Genomic DNA, 20753 nt, shown 5'->3' on the forward strand with positions numbered 1-20753 from the left:
CTTCCTCAGAGGATTAATTTCCTTTGCAGTAAAAGGAACACAGACACTCAGTTATCGACTGTTCAGCTTCTTTTGCACAGAAATCGAGAAGATAAGAAAATCCCCCGTGCATGACAACTTAAGTAGGTCTGATTGGTTCTGAGATCTGAGCAGCAATCACATGATTCAGTCCAATTTACGTTACCAGGGCACACGGCAACAGCATGCAGCATTCTTCCTCTTTGCTTTAAGGTCAACGGCTGATTTGAGTAGCAAGTTTAAATTTGCGAGAATTTTTTTTTTATACTCATTATCTGTTCTTGTAATTATGTTTAGAGCAATAAACAGCCCTTACCGAAATCCTTTTCAAGAATAAATGACATACAGGTTCTAAACAAGGCCGATATTTGACATAAAAAGAGCGAACTGCTCTCTTTCATGTTACTTGATATATGCGTCTTGCTCCCGTCTTATAATCATTTAGGATGGCGGATGGCAACATATTATTCTCCTTCTTGAAGGCGGGACTCTCACAGTCGATTTTACAAAGTGGTTTCTTTCCCACTCACATGTCTGACACTATGACATAAACGTTTTTCATGCATTCATTTCGACTCTTTATATATTACTTGAGAACAAGCCCCCGCTTCAACTTAATGGAACGACAGGACTCCCGACTGGGTTTTTTTAGCGTTCTTAAAAAGTTTGGGCGCAACAACAAGTAACACCTGTAACAAAATTTGCCGGCTCGTTCTTATCGAAACTTAACTTCTTCACTCTCTTCAATTTATGGAAATTAATTTGGAGTTTCTTGTGTAGGAAATCATCAATCGTGCAGTATAAGTTTAACATGCTCTCTCCTAGAATGATCAATCAACCAGCGAAAAATTTCCATACAAGCTTTAATATGCTTCGTGGGCACTCCTGATTGGATCCTTAGTGATTCAATTTCATTTTAAACAATTCCGCCCTGTCAAATCCTTTTAAGAGCATAAGTCATAAGCATCCGGGTCCATCCGGGCTGCCTTCAAAAGTGGTTGCAACATTTTGATTCCAGGACACAACAAAATTATATGGGGCAAAAAAGGTACATTCACTTATAATGATGGTCTTACAAATTTCCTCTCCGAAGTATCTGGGTTAGAGGCCGCTGATCGGAACGCGATGACCCAAGCAATCCAAGCGAAGGAAGATGCAGCGCTCACAATGGAAAAGTGGAAACTAACTCCGAACCCTCAGGTAAGACGATTAAAGGATGGCTTTACGTGAGACAGACGTGCTTTTTTTAAAATTTTTTTTATTCTGATTTAACAAACTATCCTACGACATTTATACAAGGGCAATGAGACGAAAGGACCAAAGCTATAAGATTTCAGCGCTCTTTTTTTTCCTTTTTCAACACAGTAAGGCAAAATTTACGACTTGACTTAAAATGAAGATGACTGTATGTCCGAATAATTGCTCTCAGTATCTACTAAAGGAGTGGAAAGCGTTGAGGGCGCGCTCTGATTGTCCACTCAAACTCCGATTATTCAACAATTATTCAATTATGTCCGAGGTAGTTAATCAACTAGATCCCTGAAGACTGCAGTGTCAGTGAAGTGGATCACCACAAAGTTTAAACTACCGGGTTTTAAATACATCCTCAAGCGCCATGGCTAAAACCTTTTATAATCTGCAGCCAATTTGACTTGTTTCCGTTAAGTTAATCATCTCCTTAAGATGCCTACTCTTTAGTAAGCTTATAAGGTGCTTTGAAATCTTTTGTTTTGGACAATATCTAAGCTTGACGTTTGGCTTCTTTATACTGTTCAACGCGCTGTCTCAATCCCGGTTTGGCTTCATTCTTTTCGGACTCAAAGAGTTGCTCCAGGTAGTCTACATGTATCTTGGTCAGTGGGTTGAGACACAGGCAGCCCAAGCGCGCTACTAGCAAAGCGGACGCGACTCTTACAGTGTTGCGAAAAGTTTTATATTTATAAAGGTTTGTATGGGATGTTATCGGTTTGCCTTAAAAGAGAGAAAAAGTATATTTTTTTGAAATAAAATGAACCTACCTTATTGCCTTGTTGTGTTTTTGTTGATTACCAGCGTCTCAGGTCATTTTGAAGCGTTTTCGGCGAGTTAGCGCTATTTTGGTGTTCAACTTTCTCGCTTATTTCTTTTAAAGAAAAATTACAGGCTGTCATTTTTCTTGATTTTCACAATCCAATAAGAGTTTAAATTCTATGGCACTTCAGCTCTTTAACTACAATTTGCCAAAACGTTTAATACGGTATATAATCAATAAGGTCTCTACAGACTATAGTATCCGAGAATTGTTTCAGCACATATATCAGTCGCACGACTCACAAATGATCCCTGGGCGTCATGCCAACATCTTTAAAGATCTCCACCCGATTGGACTAATAGAGAAGTCGTTAAGATCTCCAAAATATAAATCGGAAATACCATTTCTCTTCTTTAGATGCCTCCTCGTTAATCAGCTTTTCAGCTGCTTTAGGATTTCTGGCTTTGGACAGAATTTCAGCTTGACGTTTGGCTTGTTCGAAGTAGTGAACGCGCTGTTTCCATCCCGGCTTGGCTTCACTCTTTTCGGACTCAATGAGTAGCTCCAGATACTCTGTCTTGGTCAGTGGGTTGGGTTTGAGAGCAATTTCATCAAGGCGTTTCAGGCTTTGCTGAGCTTTGAACATCATTGAGAGGACATTGTTGTGCACCTCCGTAAGAGACTCTTCTAGTTGTTCAATCATGCCTTGTACTTTAGTCTTCCCTGACTTGGCCGCGTCGTATTTCTTTTTAAGATCCTCTGAGGTTCTTATCTCCATGACCGTTTCGTACTCAAAAACGTAGGGAAGATTCGAGTGTTCGCTCCAAAAGCAATGGTTTGGACAGACTGTGCAGGAACCACTCCTGTCCATCGCGCAACATTTAATTTTGTCGCCGTCATTTGAGTACACACAATCTTTATGACACGTGAAGGTGCAGCGACGACATGTGGTAGTGTGCTGACCAGTCCCACTGAGGTCTTTCTTTGTTGCTTTCGTAACTTCAACCGGGAATGTGAAGTATTTGTTCTGCTCGATCTCCGTTTCATGCTGTCTCAAGATATTCTCTTCCTGTCGCATTATTTCAATTTTGCTGAGACCCTGGTTGATCTGCGGGGTCAGCCCTTCCACCAGGTTTTGTAGCTGTTCTCGTTCCTTCAGCACCTCTTGAGTGAGTTGGAGACTGACGCTTCGCGATTTTTCGAAAGCAGAGAAGAATTTTTTGAAGGAACGGGCCCCCATCTTCCAACACATTTGGTTAAAAAAATCATGTTCATCTTCATCTTCATCTTCTCTGTCTTCGTTTTTCTGGGCCGTTTTAGTATTATTTGCAAAAATGGCTGAGTTGTTGAATTTATGAAACTCCTGAGCAGGGATGTTGGCTTTCTTTATGGCTTCCATTACAGGGGGATTTTCAGCGTCTGCAAAGGTGATCAGGATGAAAATATTTTTAGCTACATCTTTCCCAAAAATGGACAAGATGGATGTGAAGATGTACTCTTGTGTGGGGGTCAGGCGCGCCAAGGGAGCTTGAGTGACAAAACCAACGCCATCGAGGTGGTCGATACCATTTGGAGGAGGAATTAAAAAAAACTCTTTTATCTGATTTGTGATTTCTTTGTCTCTCTTGAGTCCCTCTGTATCTCCAAAGCCTGGTGTATCAATAATGGTGAACGTGTAAGGAACAGCGGAGCCCTCCATCGGGTGAAACGTGTAGGCTGTGATTTCCTTTGTCTGACTGTGAGCTTGTGTTTGCTCGCTATCTTCTACGACGAGTTTGAAACGGAACTCATCTGCCCACTCCACACCTAGGATGTAGTTGACCATGCCGTTGATCAGCGTCGTCTTTCCGGCTCCCGTTGCGCCAACCACCATAAGCACTTTTTCAGTTCCTCGACCACCAAGATCTCTCGGGCTGCCGACGCTCTTCTTGATAATCTTCCCCTTTTCCCTCTTTAATTTCAGTTCGGTTTGGAGCTTATAAACTACGGGGATTCCAGCTGAAAGTATATCTGATTTTGGCATCAGGCTGTGAGCTAAGCGGGGTGGGCGATCTTTCTCATGCTCCGTAACCTTATGTTGACCTACAGGTCGATCCATCGATGTCTTTTCTCCGCTTTTCTTCGTGAAGCGGAGTGGGTGATCCTCCTCATCCTTCTTATTATGAGCTACAGATGGATCAGTGGATGCCTTATCTTCACTGAAATGATGTTCTAAATGGAGGTCGACACTACAAAATGTAATCATATGGAAATGACGTGTTAAACTCGGTGGACTCGGTGTCCAAATGTAAAAGAAATATGAACAGCAAAACTGACTCAACAATAGAACTTCTGATTTCCACGCACTTTGATTGCATTCTTTTGGGTTTGTTTACGTTTCCCTGGCGTTGTCTACCTTGCCACATAATTCCCGCCAGCACTGCTATAACGGTAGCTACTCCCCAAGGGAAGAATTGCAAAAACGCATCCAACATTCCTATCCTAATGTGAAGGTGATTCTGCAAAAAAGAAAGAAGCCTTTGCTAAATAAACCCCCTCATGGCGGCCTATACGTCTACTAAAAATGTTTGCTGCTGAGAGATTGTCTAAAAAACAAATATTTGGTAGTAAAGCCCAGCTTCGAGAGAAAATGTGAACTCTTGAGGGCGATCTCTTAAATAAGGACATTATCAAACGATATACCACCAAACCAGAAAGGGATTTACGCAATCAAGAGAATATAATCTTTTGACGCAGTAGCTACTCTAAGAAACGACTCAGTAAGTTTACATAATACTAAATCTGAAAGTCTAGTCGTAATTTTCTTCACTCTCAGCGACGTTGACAGCCTATTCTATCTTTTTTTACTAATTCATACTATCGGATTCAGCATTGGCACTATCAAGGCCTCTACCAAATGAGTTTGGTTTTCTTCCATGTGAAATAATGAAGATGGTAAGGCGAAACTCTTGAGCTGGCCCTTTTCCGCTGGCTTTGTTTCTTTTCCACAGAAATAATCGGAGTACAGACAGGGATTATTGCGTGATATCTGTTCTGCGATATTGGACAGTGACGCGTCAAGAAGGCAATGAAATTACCCAGTAATTTTTCAAAAGCTTATGAAAGGGTTTAAGATTAAAAGGTTATAGAAATTGATAACCGGAATTGAGTTAATCATTCATAACTTACAGTAAAATGCAACATGATGACGTAAAAATGTAAATTGATAATCTAGGCCTCAAAGCAATGATGATAACAACAATAACGCACAGCAGGAAACTGGAATAGCTGAAAATCCGTTACTTTCGCTCTTTCTTAACTTTCCTAAACTATAATATTTGTTTCCAACTAATTTCAACGAGTCTTTCATTTACTCAACATTTTTATATGTGGAACGGTAACTTCGACATTATGTTAGATTCATTGCATCCAGGCAAACTTTATTTTTTGAATGAAAGGAGCCAAATTTGGGGGTATTTAAGGGAAGGGTTCACGGTTATGCTCAGGAGTGAGAGATGACGCGGCTTCATTGTTTATTAGCCAATCAGAGAATAGAGGTAAAGACAGACCAGTAAGGACTCCCTCTGTGGTTTTTGTGGTCGTGTCGTATTATCACCTTTCAATTGTATATTTGCTCTCACAAGGGTGTCGCAAGGGATATTCCCTTTTTGTGTGAGATGATCGGGTGTTATGCAAAAATTGTTCTTAGCAACGACTCATTGTATATCTAGGCGGATTGAGAGTTTGTGTAAGCCATTTGTTAGTCATTTCATCGATGTGTTTTCCCCGACGCATTTGGTCAATGATCTCATCAACCCTTTCCTGCGCGTTTTTTACTGTCGGTGCTTTGAAAGGTTTGTTGTGAACTCTGTTGTCGAGTTGCATCTCGGCCTCTTCTCTTTTTTTTTTTTCTGTCTTATTCGAGATGACTGTTGTTGTGTTGCTTTTTAGAGGGTTAAAAGCAGAGTTGTTTTTCAACTATTTTAGAGCCGTGACCTTATTGTGTTAGACATTGTTTTATGGCTTGGATACAGTAATCTCTGCAAGTTATGTTATGACATTTTCCAAGTAGCTTTCAAGGGCAACAACTCAACAAGCCCTGTCAGATCGAAGGATGGCCAAATCTTACAGTTAGCTCAGGTTGATTGCTCGAGCTATGTCACATCTTTACTTAGCGTTGATCCGAAGGACGTCACGCCACGCATGCGCATAACCCTAATTATGTGAAAACAAACCAACAAAAGGGCCGAGCGATCGAATATCCCAAGCCTTTGCTCCTACAGCCTTCGGCCAGCCTTTCAGCTCAAACCGAGCGCTAAACATTGTCAATAATCAGAATCTCCATCAAAGTGCACTTTTCTAAGAAATTTGGATAGCGCCTCAGATGTGGCGTCTTGAATTATGAGCTATAGAAGGCTTTAGTGATATTTCCTCTACCCAAGCACTAACCTACAAGCAGACCTGAATTATCCTTGAGGTGAGGGCTGTCCAGGTATTTGGCAAAAATTTTGATTCATAGGATCTGTTAGACTCAGTGCCTATTACTAACTAATTTATTTGTTCCAGTGGCATGATTAAAGTTACCTCAGTAACGCACTTGAGCAAGAACTGCAAATTGCATTTATTTTGAAAACAGTTCAGTCAGCAACGGTGTTGGTTGATCATAAAATTTCAATTTCTGTATTTCAACACAATCCAAATTTAGCAATCTCGAACATCCTCAAGCAATCCACATACTAAACTTAATTTTTTATAATTTGAATAACATATTTTAAAAATGTCAGACAGCCTCATGACGGTCGACAGTTTCGAGTTAGCGCTTAAACGTCTAGAAATGAGGAAAATTTGAAAAATGCACAGTTCCGCTCACAAAATACAACTCCGCTTTCCTTCTTATTCAATCGCCATTCCCCAATGCTTCCATAATGTTTTGTATATCGAATATTAGCACAGATATAAACAGCATCGCTAAATAACAAAATATGAAAACGGTTTTCTACCCTGTAGACAACTTGAAATAGCTGCCATCAGCGGTAGATCCAAGTTTTGGATCAAAGGCGTTGAAAATTTTACTGGTCTTTCTTACCTGAAAATCTGGGTTTTCGTTGATAGCGATTGAATTCCCAGGGTTCATCAATAGTCTGGTACGAGTAGCAATTCAAACCATTTCTCTTATCTCCCGCCTCAGGTGACAGAGAATGGAAAAACACTTTAGGAATGGCGACCTCTGAATACTTTAAGATATTCAATCACTGACACAACGACAATTCTTTAAGGGATGTGATTGGCCAGAAAAAGGATCAGCTTTTAACTTGTAAACTCAAAACCACGTAATTCTCACGTGAAGATACACCCGAGATCCAATCACGGAAGACAGCGTAAACATGAGACCATCTGGACAAATCGACCCAATATAAATGACGTTAAGAATGTGGTCTCAGAGGTCAAGTACAAGAAGAAATAGTATGTTTTCAGGGCATAAACAACAACAAAAAAGATCGAATCTGTCTTTCCGTTACTTCAAATCAGTACATCGAGCTAAATCCATCACGAAAGTTAGTTAATTGCCATTTTAACAATTTCATCAAGGTGAGTAAGTGTAGAAGTGAGAGTCACCCTTTGTCGTTGAAAGCTTTCTAGGAATTACGGGACTACGTTTACCTCAGGAAATTAAAAGATAAAGTGTTAAAATATTTCATATGATCCTTATCATTAGGGCAAAAGTTATAAATCGACACTGGTTGGTCTTGAACAAGATAACTTCCTCTGCATGTAGTATTCTGTGCGGGATCCAACGTAAGCTACCGAGATAAAGCTTTGATGCAGCCCGGTTTAAATTTTCGGCGGATATAACTAAACACATTACATTACCTAGGTGAACAAAGTGTCTGGTAACAGGATTCTTTAATTAACCAATCTGTGAAAAGGCTGGATCATCAGAACTTGTTGATAGGACTGAAAGGTGCCTTATTGGGTTGAATGCGGACCATTTCTTTAAACAAAGAGGAGATCAAATGGGAACAGTAACCCCCTTGCTGATAATTGCACCCAGCTTTTAAAAGTCCATAATAGGTAGGTTCCCTTTGTACCAATACTCAGCGATATCAACACTTTCTCACTGTACCTAAGTGAAATTGAATAAAGAGAGAAGGTTTAGGCGCACTTTGAAATATATTTATCTTTGCTTTAGTCTCTTAAAGGCTTGATTTCTACTCAGCATTTGAGCTGAATCCTTGTTCATCTCCCGTAAATGAGTCTTTACCTTATGGTCTTGAAATGATATGTTATTGATTCCAATTTACATGCTTAAGGAGCCCAAATTTGATCGTTTCCGGCTTGTGCTCTTGATTTTTTATTTCTCGGAAACTAAATATACCTTTCAAAGGAATATTCACTACCTTAAAGAGCTTTCTTTCACAGAAGTAGTGGTTAAAATATATCGTTAACTTAAGAATTGCTCGCAGTCAATGAGAAGGGCTGTTTAGGAAGGTTTTTCGTCTGACATACCTCCATTTCGGATCGCGTGAGCTGTGATTGCATAGTAGTTACGTTACTACGTCCAGTCTCTGAGCCTTTAAGCAATGATAACAACAACATGGTACAGTTGGAATTTCGGAGACAGTTTATTGTAAGTTCTTCTTTCTAAATTTCTCAAGACTATAGCACTGTTCAGTATTATCTGAGCCTCGAAGCAATCATGAAGAAGAACAACAATAATGAAAAGAGGGAAACTGAAAGAGCTTTTTATCCGGTACTTCCGTTCTTTCTAAACTTCTCAAAACTATATACTATTGGTTTTCAATTGATTTTAACGAGTCTCTCATAAGATTCATAATAATTATGCTAGATGGAATTTTGTATATATAAACATTCTCTAAAGGAAGAATCCACGATTATGGTGAATATTAAAGAACAGCAAAGCAATCAACAGAGAGCGTGCGGTAGGATATTCTGAGCCCCAGCTGATTTAAGACTCTCAGCTAAAACCGGCTGCCAAACGTAAGTGATTAAATTCTCCATCGAAGTGCACGTTTCTAGGAAATGTTCATAGCGCTTAAGCTGTGGTTTCTTATTACAAAGGCTTGACATACCAAAGAGAGAAAAAATTGAATATTTGCTCAAACCAAGTTTAAAGAAGTACGCTGAAACTCCTTGTATACAAGTAAACCTTTGCATGCCTAACCCCCACAACTGTCCGGCATGGGTTGACGGATCTTTTGACTACCTTTTACAAATGGAATTGTTTCAGTCAAACGAATGAAGTTACCCTTAAAGTCGCGTTTTGTTTATGTGCATGAACTGAATACTGCGATAGATGTTTCCTTATGAAATAGTTGGTATTTTCCAGTTTGTCTTTATCAGTTTCGAACACGATCGCAAATGTTACGCCATCTATCGATCTTCGAACGTTTTGATTTTATGACCAAAAATCGAACGAAAAAATTTCTAATCAATCTATGATAGCTTACAATTCATATTACAGGTACTAAATGTCATAGCCTTTCGTGAAAAACTCGGCAAACAACGGATTTAGTTGCTAAGTATGTTTTTGAGATATTAAGTTCTGAATTTTTCTACTTGTATAAATGATCAAATCTCGAATATCCTTGAGCACTCCAAACAATATCAACTCTTTTTCCTTGTGATAACATATTAAGTATGTCCGAATTCTTAATGTACTGCACCGTAATGCCACATAATGATCAACAGTCTTAAGTTAGTGTTCCGTTAAGCAAAAGTCCTGCGAATGACGAGCGTATGGTAAATGATCAGTTCCACTTAATAAAACAAAAAAACGAAAAACAATTTCGCTTTCCTTTCACTTCGCCATACCATTTTGTGTAAAGAGATGTAGAATGTCAGGACTATAGAATAATAGCTCAGATACCAAAAGTAGCAGGATAAGAAAATAACAGGATAAGATAATAGTTTTACCATATTGTAGACGACTTGAAATAATTGTCATCACAAGTCAATCCAAGTTGTGGATCAAAGTTTGCTGATTTTTCTTACCTGAATATCTCAGTTATCTTTGCTAGCGATTGAATTCCTAGGGTTTGTCAATAGTCTGGAAGAACAGCAAGTGAAAGCGTTTCCCTTTTTCCCCACTTCGGGAGACAAGCAAAGGCAGAACACATCAAGAGCGGCGACCCCTGTGCACTTAAGGATAGTCTACCATTGGCACAAAGACAATACTTATCGTCTGGGGATTAGATTGGCAAGAAAAAGAGAACGTCAATTCTTTTGAAAATTTAAACTCCCAACCATGCAACTTTCAAGTGAAGATACACCAGAGATCCAATCACAGACGACGGTTTAAACATCAGACCGTCTGGACTTATCGACTCGATTGAAATGACATGAAGAAAGAGATTGCAATGGTCAAGTAGAAGCTTCCATTATTTCTGAGAAATTGTATCTTCTCATGGCATAAACAATAACAATAAGACTAACTCTTTCTTTCCGTTTGTTCACATCAGTAAATCGATCTTTATCCACCCTGACAGCAAGTTAGATGTAATTTAAACGACCACGCTCAAGCCGGATTCATTGTGGGGGTAGTGGCCTTTCTCAGTATTTCTCCGTGTGTGTAATATTATTCGGCTAAATATTTGAAATCGTGATCAAAAATTGTCTTTTTATACACATATCTAATTTCTTCAAATGTCCATCGTCTATTTTCTACGTATTTTTGTCGCTTCGTTCCGCGAAGCCATCAAAAAAAGTTCGGTTTCCTGTTAAACTTCTCGCCTTGCACATTTTTGTTTCCAAGAATATTATTTTTGAATTTGATATTTGCTGCGCAGCGAGCGTAGCGAGTGAGCAGCAACATGATCAGGATTTACGAAAAATATAAAGAAGATACGAATTCTCGAATTCATCACTTTTTACCAGAATGCATTACATTTAACCAGAGTGCACTGCGCCACGTTTTTTGTGTTTAGTGCATTACGGTACATAGCGTTACTACTGTAGGGACATTTCCTATAACGTACTCGATTTTCTTGTACATCTACTTTCCAAAGTAAAGGCGAACTAACTTATCGCGAGTATTATGTGGTAAATATACTATATTGATCAAAGGCGAACTAACTTATCGCGAGTATTATGTGGTAAATATACTATATTGATCACTGAATGAAGGACAATATTGAATTACAGCAATGAAAGGAGTCGCTTGATCAATGATTAACTCTACCTTGCGTAAGTTGACACGCCGGTAAGCCGGAAAGCAAAAGAGGTGTTGATAGCCTGTGCGACTCCTGCCATTCTAGCCTGTGTACTGCCACCCCATCCCCTCAAAAAAATCGGGAAAATCAAGGCCAGCCCACATCTTTGGGTAGCCTACCCAAAGAACAAGGATGTAAAGGAAAGGGTAGGGTAGCATTGAATTATGATGAAGTTTTGCTTAGTGCAAAGATCAAGCAGATGCATACCAACTTACATAAATGCTTTCCTGTAAAAACAAATGTGCAACATATGTTATCAGACTCCTTTATCTGTTTTCTCAATTCATCATCTTGATGCATTCTGTAATTGATCTGTAATTGATAACCATATCAACAGATGATATTAAAAAAAGTGGCCAATGAGCTTAAAAAATAGCACACCAGGAGCTCTACACTTGATGCTTGACAAGGGGTCAGAAGAACAAGCCATACAAAAGCATTTATGATTTCAATGAGTGTTCCAATAATCACTTTGTAAACAATGGTACTTGTACTGACTGAGTGAACGGTTATGTTTGTGCTTGTCAGCCTGGATTCAAAGGACTCCATTGTGAAACAAGGAGCAAAAGAAGACTGTGATTTGTTCATAATGGTGACCTTGACAGTATTCCTTTGAAGTTTTTCTCACTACATCCACCCATTACTGGTATCCCCACAATGCAGTGGATAAACAATTGTTCAAATAAATTAACAAATGAATCAGTCAATAGTAATATTAGAATTGTCCTACTTCAACAAATGTTTAGAAACATGATTAACTTATAGTAGAATTAATTTAACCTTTGTTAAGCTTTATTTCCTCTGATCTAAATTTTGGGGAGCACATTCAAATATAAGTAATTTGTAGAAGGCAGACCACCTGGCTAATCTGAGGTTAGAGAAGGTGGTGAACGACAGATTTGTAGCAGGCCATGCAACAATGTAAACTGTTGGACCACACTGCTTAATTACTTATTACTGTGAAACTAAGAAAGCCACAAACACTTTGATTTGATTCTCACGGGACAGTTGTGTACAGTTCAACACAAAATTCAGGAGTGAGCAAACTCCCTTCTGCTGCTGTTTAGTTGTCTTGAATTGCAAGGACATGTAAGTACATGTATTTCTGGAGTTCACAGTTTCTGGGTGTCACAGTAACGGTGTGGACAAAATACTTTTGTTCCTGAGAATAAAGAAAAGTAGTTCTTTGTAAAAGTTTATCAGCATTCTGATTTTTTTCCGAAAACGAAAAGCTGCACAAACACGAGTCCATAGTAATGTGAGTAATAAGTAAAACACAATTCATAGAAATAAACAGGCTATTGATTTTCTTTGAAACCATGGTATACCACAGCTTCGGTAGGAAAAGCGTTGCATAACGGCCCAAAGCATTGCATGACAAAGGGAAAAGATTTGAACTTCCAGCGAAATAAGAACAAGGGTAAACTGGCTGGAAGAGTACTGCTCGAAGACACCTTAAAACAATAAATATAGCCTTTCAGGAGATATTTTCATCCTGCTACAAAAGCTTAACTAAGTACATATGTGCTAAAATTTGTATTATGAACTTCTGCGTCACTAATAAGCCGCTTTTGAAGCTCTGGCTCCCTCATTTCTTCACTAGCCACGTTTAAATGTTTTCCTCAAAAGCGACGGCCTCTTCCTCGGTTGCACATGGCTCTACTTCTTCGTCGCACGGAGCGGGATATATCCAATATTTATTAAAAACTGGATCATTGGATAATGCCATTCAAGACTTTTTATTGGCTTAACCATTATGGTATATGAGCCAATATACCATAATCTACAAATATGGTAAGCGTACGCTTCAGCTTAAAATCAAAAGGGAGCTAAAAAATCCAGTTTCTTCTTACAAAATAATAATTTCTTGGGGGCGTTTCTAATAAAACAATTATTCCACTCGCGCTTGTTGGATATGAGATGATTATAGCCAACTCGGCGCTACGCGCCTCGTTGGCTATCTATCATCTCATATCCACAAGCGAGAGTGGAATAATTGTTAATTCTCCTCAACAGCACAACAATCATTCATAGACCCCTCATCGGAAGAAACAGAACCATCACTGTCGTTTAAAGTAAAGAACAATGACGATTTTCGAGCAATACTGCCACTGAATTTACTATTTACTTCGACAGAGCTTCAATGAAAGGAATACTATGACGACGCTGAAAATTATCGTTGGCTCAGTAGTTGCAGTTTGAGCAATGGCGGACGAAATTTAGTGAGTTTTAATCAAAATTGTTTTGGACTTTTCTTGCCGCGATAGGTCTGAATTGTATTTTTTCTTTTTGTTTAGGATCTAAACTTAAATTGTCGGCATAAAAAATTTGTTTTGAAGAACATCAATTTTCGTTTCAGTAGCACTTTAAGCAGGGCCTAGCGACAATGTGACGATTCGATGACCCGGTAAATGTTATGTTTGAGTAACAATGTGTTCAAAAAGTATTGTTGAATAGAATTTTTTTGTCAAATCTTAGTTTTTTCAGAATTTTCAACATAACGCTACGCAATTTTCTGGTCGTGAAGTCAAGTAAACAACGATCTAAGTATGATGAATTTTACCGCGTGGGGTTTGTACATGTAAGAAATTGGTACGTTATTCGCTTATAACAGCAAATCAAGAGCTGTTTTGAATAAACTGTCTTCCCGAATTATTTGTTGGTCATTTTCATCTTGCTTCTTATTGTTACATTCCATGGAACTTGAGATCTCTTCACTCACAGACAAACTTGTACATTCCCTTTTGAAATATAGATCATCTGCAAGCCTTTTGCACACATGCGAAAATATTTAGCGATTTTTAACTTTCATCTTGAGTTTTGAGTAAAAACTTAAGATGCACCTCTCACTTAGTTCGTCGGAAATAAGTTCTTCAATTAGTGTTCTTTCACTGGAGCTTGTTTTGGGGAAAAGATGATTTCAAAAATTTACTGCGCGTAGTGTTTGCTTTCCTGGTTTCTCCAAACTTTTGACTTTGCGTAGGCACGTGTTACACGTAGATGACGATGGGTTAACTTCCAAATAATTTATATAATACCGTTCAAAATTTCTTCAGCCCTAACTACAAACCTGCCAGACTCAGAGGTAATCTAATATCTATTAGCAATTTCACTCTACTATAGAACAGTCAGAATGGGTATGGCACTACCTACTGTACATTTTAATTTTGTATATGACAAACTCCAAGTAGGCTGAATTGCATAATAATTATGATTTCGATATGTTTATTTATAAACTTACTCTGCCTCTGCTCTTTCTCCTAGTGTCAGCATAGCAGTATACAGCTTTTTAAGCTTTGTTTTTAAACCAATACCAGTAGTTTGTAGTATCCATCTGTTCAAACAAACACTTTCAAATCCCGGGTAATTTGTAATACAATGAAATGGTTGACATCAATGTCTTGAATATACACTTCAATCAAAGAAATAAGGCGGTATCGATAAATATATAAAGAACTTAAAGAAAACTTCCCAACGAAAGCTAAGCTACAAATCATTCTCTGACGTCGACCTCACCAGAGAATCTTCTGAAATGTTCCTCTTGTTTTGCCTCTACAGCGACTTGCATCGCGTATTATTATTATTATTATTATTATTATTATTATTATTATTATCATTATTGTTGTAGAAATAGGAATTGGGACAACCCAGATTTGATGCACTTTTGATTTATGTGTGTGTGTTGAATAAGCCAATCTCAAGCAGCATTTGTAAATTGCCTATACGTAGTGAGATTTACAATTGTACATTTAAAAACACAAATAAAGTTTCCATTATTATTATCGCTCAGCTTCTTCTTCGTTTGCGATCGGCTCGACACTTTCGTCGTATAGTGCAAAATCTCCTGTTGCCGATGAAAAAAAACTATCCTCCGAGGTGCTAGTCAAACACTCTGAGTCATCTCCTGATGAAACTTGCGAATATTCCTTTTCTGAGCTCGACATATTTCCCGATAATTTCCCTTGCCAAGAAGTCTTTGAAGATAGTCGTGCTGAGAATCAGTCGCCACGATGGGTGTCAGCCGCGGAAAATTGACGGCTCAACTGGAACCGAATTTCAGTAATGGCGGACGGAAATAAAGTCATTTTACGCCTGAGAAAAATCGTTGTTAAGAGTATTTCTGTACCTTTATTTCAACATCTATGTTTGTTTCCGGGCCCCAGGTACTATTTGATATTGAAAAACAGTGGAAAGAAAACAGACTTTTTTCGTCTTAGTGGCACTTTAAGTGGAGAATTTCCGAGAATTTATTTTAGTAAAGAAATTTAGAACCCCTGGGGGACCTGCGAGGGCCAATCCTCTTGAATTTTTTGTTTTACTTGTCAAATAAAGCATTATTATTTAAGCTATAGTTTCCAAGAAAAATTTGTTGCAAAATGTTGGAACGCAGGCGAGTTATTTGCAAAAATGTATTTTCGAACTGAATTCCTTAGCCCGCCAAAGTGTGAAAAGGCAATTATAAAGTGTCAACATAAGTGACTCCCGAAGGGTTTCTTGCGGCAAAACATCGATCCTAGTTGCTGAATTTCAATCGCGTAAGCATCTCCTGATTTCGTTTGCCTGTGGAGATATTTGCTACCTCTCTGTGTTTAAAACTAGAGAGTGAATGGAAGAAGATTCCTAGATGGCGGCCTGTAAATACAGCGTGACCACACGTTTGGATTTGAACCACCTCCTGGTTAGCTCAAGTGGTAGAGCGCCGGACTATTGTGTGGAAGGTCGAGGGTTCAAGCCCCGGCCGGAACAACACTCAGGGTCTTAAAATAACTGAGGAGAATGTGCTACCTTTCTATAATATCAAGAAATGAACAGATATTCTAGTCTTCTCGGATAAGGAAGAATAAACTGTAGGCCCCGTCTCCTACAGGGCTAGGGGTAGGGGACGTAAATTTCCCACGCACGAGATTATTGTGCGGTGGATGTCCTTCCCTGGGATAGAATGGGTGGGTATATCTGCCGAAATGGGCTGTATTGCCCTTTACAGATTGAAACATAGATAGACAGATAGATAGAGCTAGAGATAAAAGATGGCTCAAATTGAAATAGAGGCGTTTTTTTTTCAACATTGCACACCATCCTACCACATTAGAATTTAGGCAATGATATGAATTGACAAAAGCTTTCGATTTCAGATCTAAGTGTTTCTTTTCTTTCAGATTGTTAAGCGAAATAAACAACTGATTTACAATGAATGATACGATCTCTTTAATGATAACTTTTAGAAGTCTAGATCCAAAAGATAAAAAATCAGAGATGGCTACTTTTCAAGAAACCCTTAAGAAAAGAATATTCTATCAAAATTTTTCGATCCTTGAGTTAGTTCTGAGATATTATTTCTTATACGGCGGTACAGCAAAAGTTCCATTCTACAGAAGCCTCGCTGGATAAAATGAAAAAATACCTTACGCTATTAAAGGTAAATTCTAGATTTATAGTTTTCAAATGCTTGAATTAGTTCTAATATAATATTTCTCATAAAGTAAAGCAAAGATTTCATTCTACAGATGTACTTCCCCGGGTAAAATGAACAAATACCTAATACTACTAAAGGTAAAATCTAAGCTAATAATCGTCCGACTAATTGGAAGCTTTCCTATAGTTAGCGGTAAAGCCTACGTTTTCTTACGTGAAATTAAAGAACTACAGTCCACTCTTGAAGGTAAAAAAAATTGCTTGATAGGCTTCAATTAGACATGCACTCTTTTGAAGTTACAAGATTTTAAGACTTCCTTAGTCTTCAATGTGAATTTTATGAAAATTTTCATGACTTATGGTCCAGGAGTTGGTCTCGTAGTAACATGAAAACGATCATCCAGTCAAGTTATTTCTCGCTTATTTCTTTTAAAGAAAAATTACAAGCTATCATTGATTTCACAATCTAATAACACGTTTCAGGGCTGAAAGAGGAGAGCGGAAAATTATCTATAGTAACCGAAACGTATTTAGTAGATACTTTGTTGAAGGAGAAATTTGAAATCCCAATTGATTATCTGTCAGGCTTCCCATCTAAGATTACACCCCATTGAAAATACAGGACAAATTTTTTCTCATCATTGGAAACAACTCGCTGGTCTTAGAAATCCTTTATTGAATTCCATGATTTCGAAGGTTAGGGTGTCCGAATCTGATCGCTTCCCGCTGTCCTTTGAGTTTTCAATTCTCGGAAATAAAATTTTCTTTTTCAAGGAAAGATTCGCTAATCTAGAAAGACCTTTTAAGCACAGCTTCCAAAGCATTCGATAATATGGTGTTAGCATAATAATTGCCGACATCGAATGAGAAGAAAAAGAAAAGCGTAGGAAAAATGTAAAACAATCAGGGGCTGTTTTGTAGTATTTTGGCATTTCAGCATTTTGGATCGTTTTCGCTCAAAGTGAGCACCAAATATTGTCAGTGATCAAATTCTCGATCGCAGCCCTTGTTTCTTAGAAGTGTCGTATAGTACTTGAGCTGTAGTGATACAACAAGGAGAGAAACAATTGAATATTTCCTTTGCCAAAGCCCAAACCTACAGTAGATAAGTATTTAGACAAGTAAAGCCGTTTCCATGCATAATCCTCTAATAAGTGCAGACTGTAGGATATCTGGCAAAACTGTCATCTGTTGAATCTGTTAGGCTGTCTATTACTTACAGAATTTTTTCAATGGAAAAAAGTGCAATTCTTCAACGAGTACCAAGCATTTCATTTAAATTAACGTGGTCTGAATATTGAGACATGTTTTCGTAAAAATGTTTTGTATTTATCACTGTTGTCTATATTCTCGAACCCGTATGAAAATGTCACGCTAACTTTTGATCTTCAAACGGCACTATTTAAAAATTGAACGGGAAAATAATGTAATTATTGCTGATATCCCAGTAAAAACGAAAGTCTGTGAGTTACATTACAGTTCCTAGATGTTATAGCCTTTTGAAAACAATTTATAGTCCACAATGGCATTAGTGGATCACGAGATATCATGTTCTGCATGTTTTCTTGTCTTAAGTTAGGCAAATCTACTTAAAAACCATCTCAAAAATTGTCATTATATTGATAAAATATTCATCAGCATTTTCGAAAGTTTAATTTGCCTTACCGTTCTGCCGCACAGTGATCAACAGTTCCAAATTACTAGTACTTAACTTTCATATCCAGTTTGCTTTCAACGTTGCCGGTTTTCAATTTCAACGAATCTTTCCTTTGCTCGACTAATACGTGCAACAGTAACTTAGTTTGAGCTGTGCAAGCTGATTTTTTTTGGTTGTGTTAAAATTTCGAAAGAAGGATCAACAGTTTAAGTGGATATCTAAGAGTCGCAAAAAACCAACAGAGGGCCGAGCGATCGAGTATGCTGATCTGAACTCTCAAATTTCAGATACAACCGAGCGCCAAATATTGTCAGTGATCAAATTCTCCATCGAAGTGCACGTTTCTAAGAAATGTTGATAGCGCTTGTGGTAGATAGTGGCTGCGGTGTGAGAAAAATTTGAATCTTTCTTTTACCCAAGCTCTAATTAAACTACGCTAGAAATCATTTTAGACGACTAGACCGTCTCAATAAGACCTTCACTCATGAAGATTGTCTTTGTTTCTCTAGCAAAACTATCATCCGTTTAATGTTTGACTATCTTTTACTAGTTGAATCTTTCCATTCGAAGAAATGGAGCAAATAAGGATATATTTTCGAACACGATCGCACAATGTCACACCATCTATCGACCTTCAAACGTCTGAATTTTGATTCAGAACCAAATGGAAAAATTTTCAAGTAATGATCTACCAGTTATCAAAAAGAATACTCTGCTATCTAAATCGCAGAAACTAAATGTCGTAGCCTTTACAAAATACTCAGTCAACAACGATGTTAGTTCATCGTGAGATTATCTGTATCTGCACTTTTTTTCGCTTGCACAAATGAACGAATTTCGAATATTCTCAAGCAGTCTACACTCTGAAAAAAATCTGTCAATCTGATAGCCTATTTAGTCTTTCCAAATTCTAAATTCACAACACAGTAATGCCAAATATTAGTCAAAATTTTCCAGTTAGAGCTCTAACTTCCGAGAATGACGAGCATATGGACCGAAATGCACATTTCCGCTCATGAAACATGACGATTTCGCTTTCTTTTCATTTCGCCAATGCGTCTTGTGCACAGAGATATAGGCTATAGCACATCAGCATAACTAACAACTTCGCTCAATAACGGGGAAAAAAGAAAGATTTTATTGCATTGTCGACGACTAGAAATAATTTGGCGGTCATCAGAGATCAATCCAAGTTTTGGATCAAGTTATGGAAAGGTTGATCTTTCTTACCTGAATCTCCTAGCTTTCCTTGATAGCGATTGAATTCCTTGGGTTCGTCTTTAGTCTGGTAAAAAATGGCGATTCAAAGCGTTCCTCTTTTCTTCCGCTTCAAGTGCCAGAGAATGGAAAAATACATCAGGAGCGGCGATCTCTGTCCACTTGAGGAGAGTCTGTGATTGACGCAAAGACGATGCTTTATCGTTAGAGGATTTGATTGGCAGGGAAAAGAAAAGGTGTGAACTCCTATTTTTTTTAACCCGTAAACTAACGAGCACGCAACATTCACATGAATATAAACCAGATGTGGCAAAGTTCCAATCAGGGTCTACTGTATAAACTTGAGACCATCTGGACTTTTGGACCCGATCGAAACAACATGAAAAATGAGAATTCAAAAGTCAGCTGGAGGCTTCCTGTAATTCTGAGAAATTGTATGTTCTCAAACTCTAAACAACAACAATAAAGACTGACTCTTTCTTTCCACTTGGGACCAGTTATTATTAGCCGCCGTTTGGGGTCGGAGGATTTTGGGAGGATCACATGATTTCAAGGGTGGACGGAGCACGCGGGGGGGGGGGGGACAGTCGTCTTTGACAGAGTTTTAAGGGAGAGAGCCATAAACAGTTGACTGCAAATAAGATCATTAGAAAATTACAGAGCCTTATGGAGGATAAGGTATATTTTATTGTGAGACCAGCCCTTGGCGAAAAATAATGACTCATCCCAATCAGTTGGTAATCAATCGAACTCCATTCCGACAGCAAGTCAGATGTCATTTAAGAATGACACCAAGATAACAAAGACCTAAAATGAGAGTTAAAAGAGGCAGCCTTACTTGATGAAACTTTTGCAGGAATGATTGGGAAATGGAGTAATTTTCTTCTCACAGCCCGGTTTATTTTAGGATCGCCGGAAATAATTAACACTTTTTCATCACGAAATTTCTAAGGAAGAGGATTCTAAATTTAATCGTTCTAAGAAAATGGTGTGGATTATCAGAACTCAGTGAGAAGATCTTAAGGCGCCTGGCTGGGTAGGGTGAGATTTTGTGAAAGCAAAGGATGAATTTAATGAGAAGAATTAAAAATTCATTTTGGTGATCACTGCACCGCGCTCTGCAGGCGTTATCTGTTCGCTCCCCGAGGCAGGACCTGAGGTCCAATTTTTGAAGGCCTCGGTAACGGGAAATTTTCTTTTGTGTGCCGTGTTAACAATCAATGTCGAA

The 20753-nt window shown here is 38.3% G+C and overlaps 1 protein-coding gene and 1 pseudogene across 1 annotated transcript; both read right to left on the minus strand.

Moving 5' to 3' along the window:
* Positions 1 to 1935: 1935 nt before the first annotated feature.
* On the minus strand, positions 1936 to 19946 carry LOC111334496 (uncharacterized). The gene is made up of 3 exons (XM_022940248.2): positions 19538 to 19946; positions 4376 to 4527; positions 1936 to 4257 (listed from the first exon to the last, which is right to left on the minus strand). Exons 2-3 carry the CDS (start codon positions 4501 to 4503, stop codon positions 2400 to 2402), a joined length of 1986 nt encoding a protein of 661 aa, XP_022795983.2. The 5' UTR covers positions 4504 to 4527; positions 19538 to 19946; the 3' UTR covers positions 1936 to 2399.
* Positions 14401 to 15263, minus strand: LOC111334495 (uncharacterized; annotated as a pseudogene).
* Positions 19947 to 20753: the final 807 nt, after the last annotated feature.

This window comes from Stylophora pistillata, chromosome 11 (assembly GCF_964205215.1).
Source record: "Stylophora pistillata chromosome 11, jaStyPist1.2, whole genome shotgun sequence".
NCBI lineage: Eukaryota > Metazoa > Cnidaria > Anthozoa > Scleractinia > Pocilloporidae > Stylophora > Stylophora pistillata.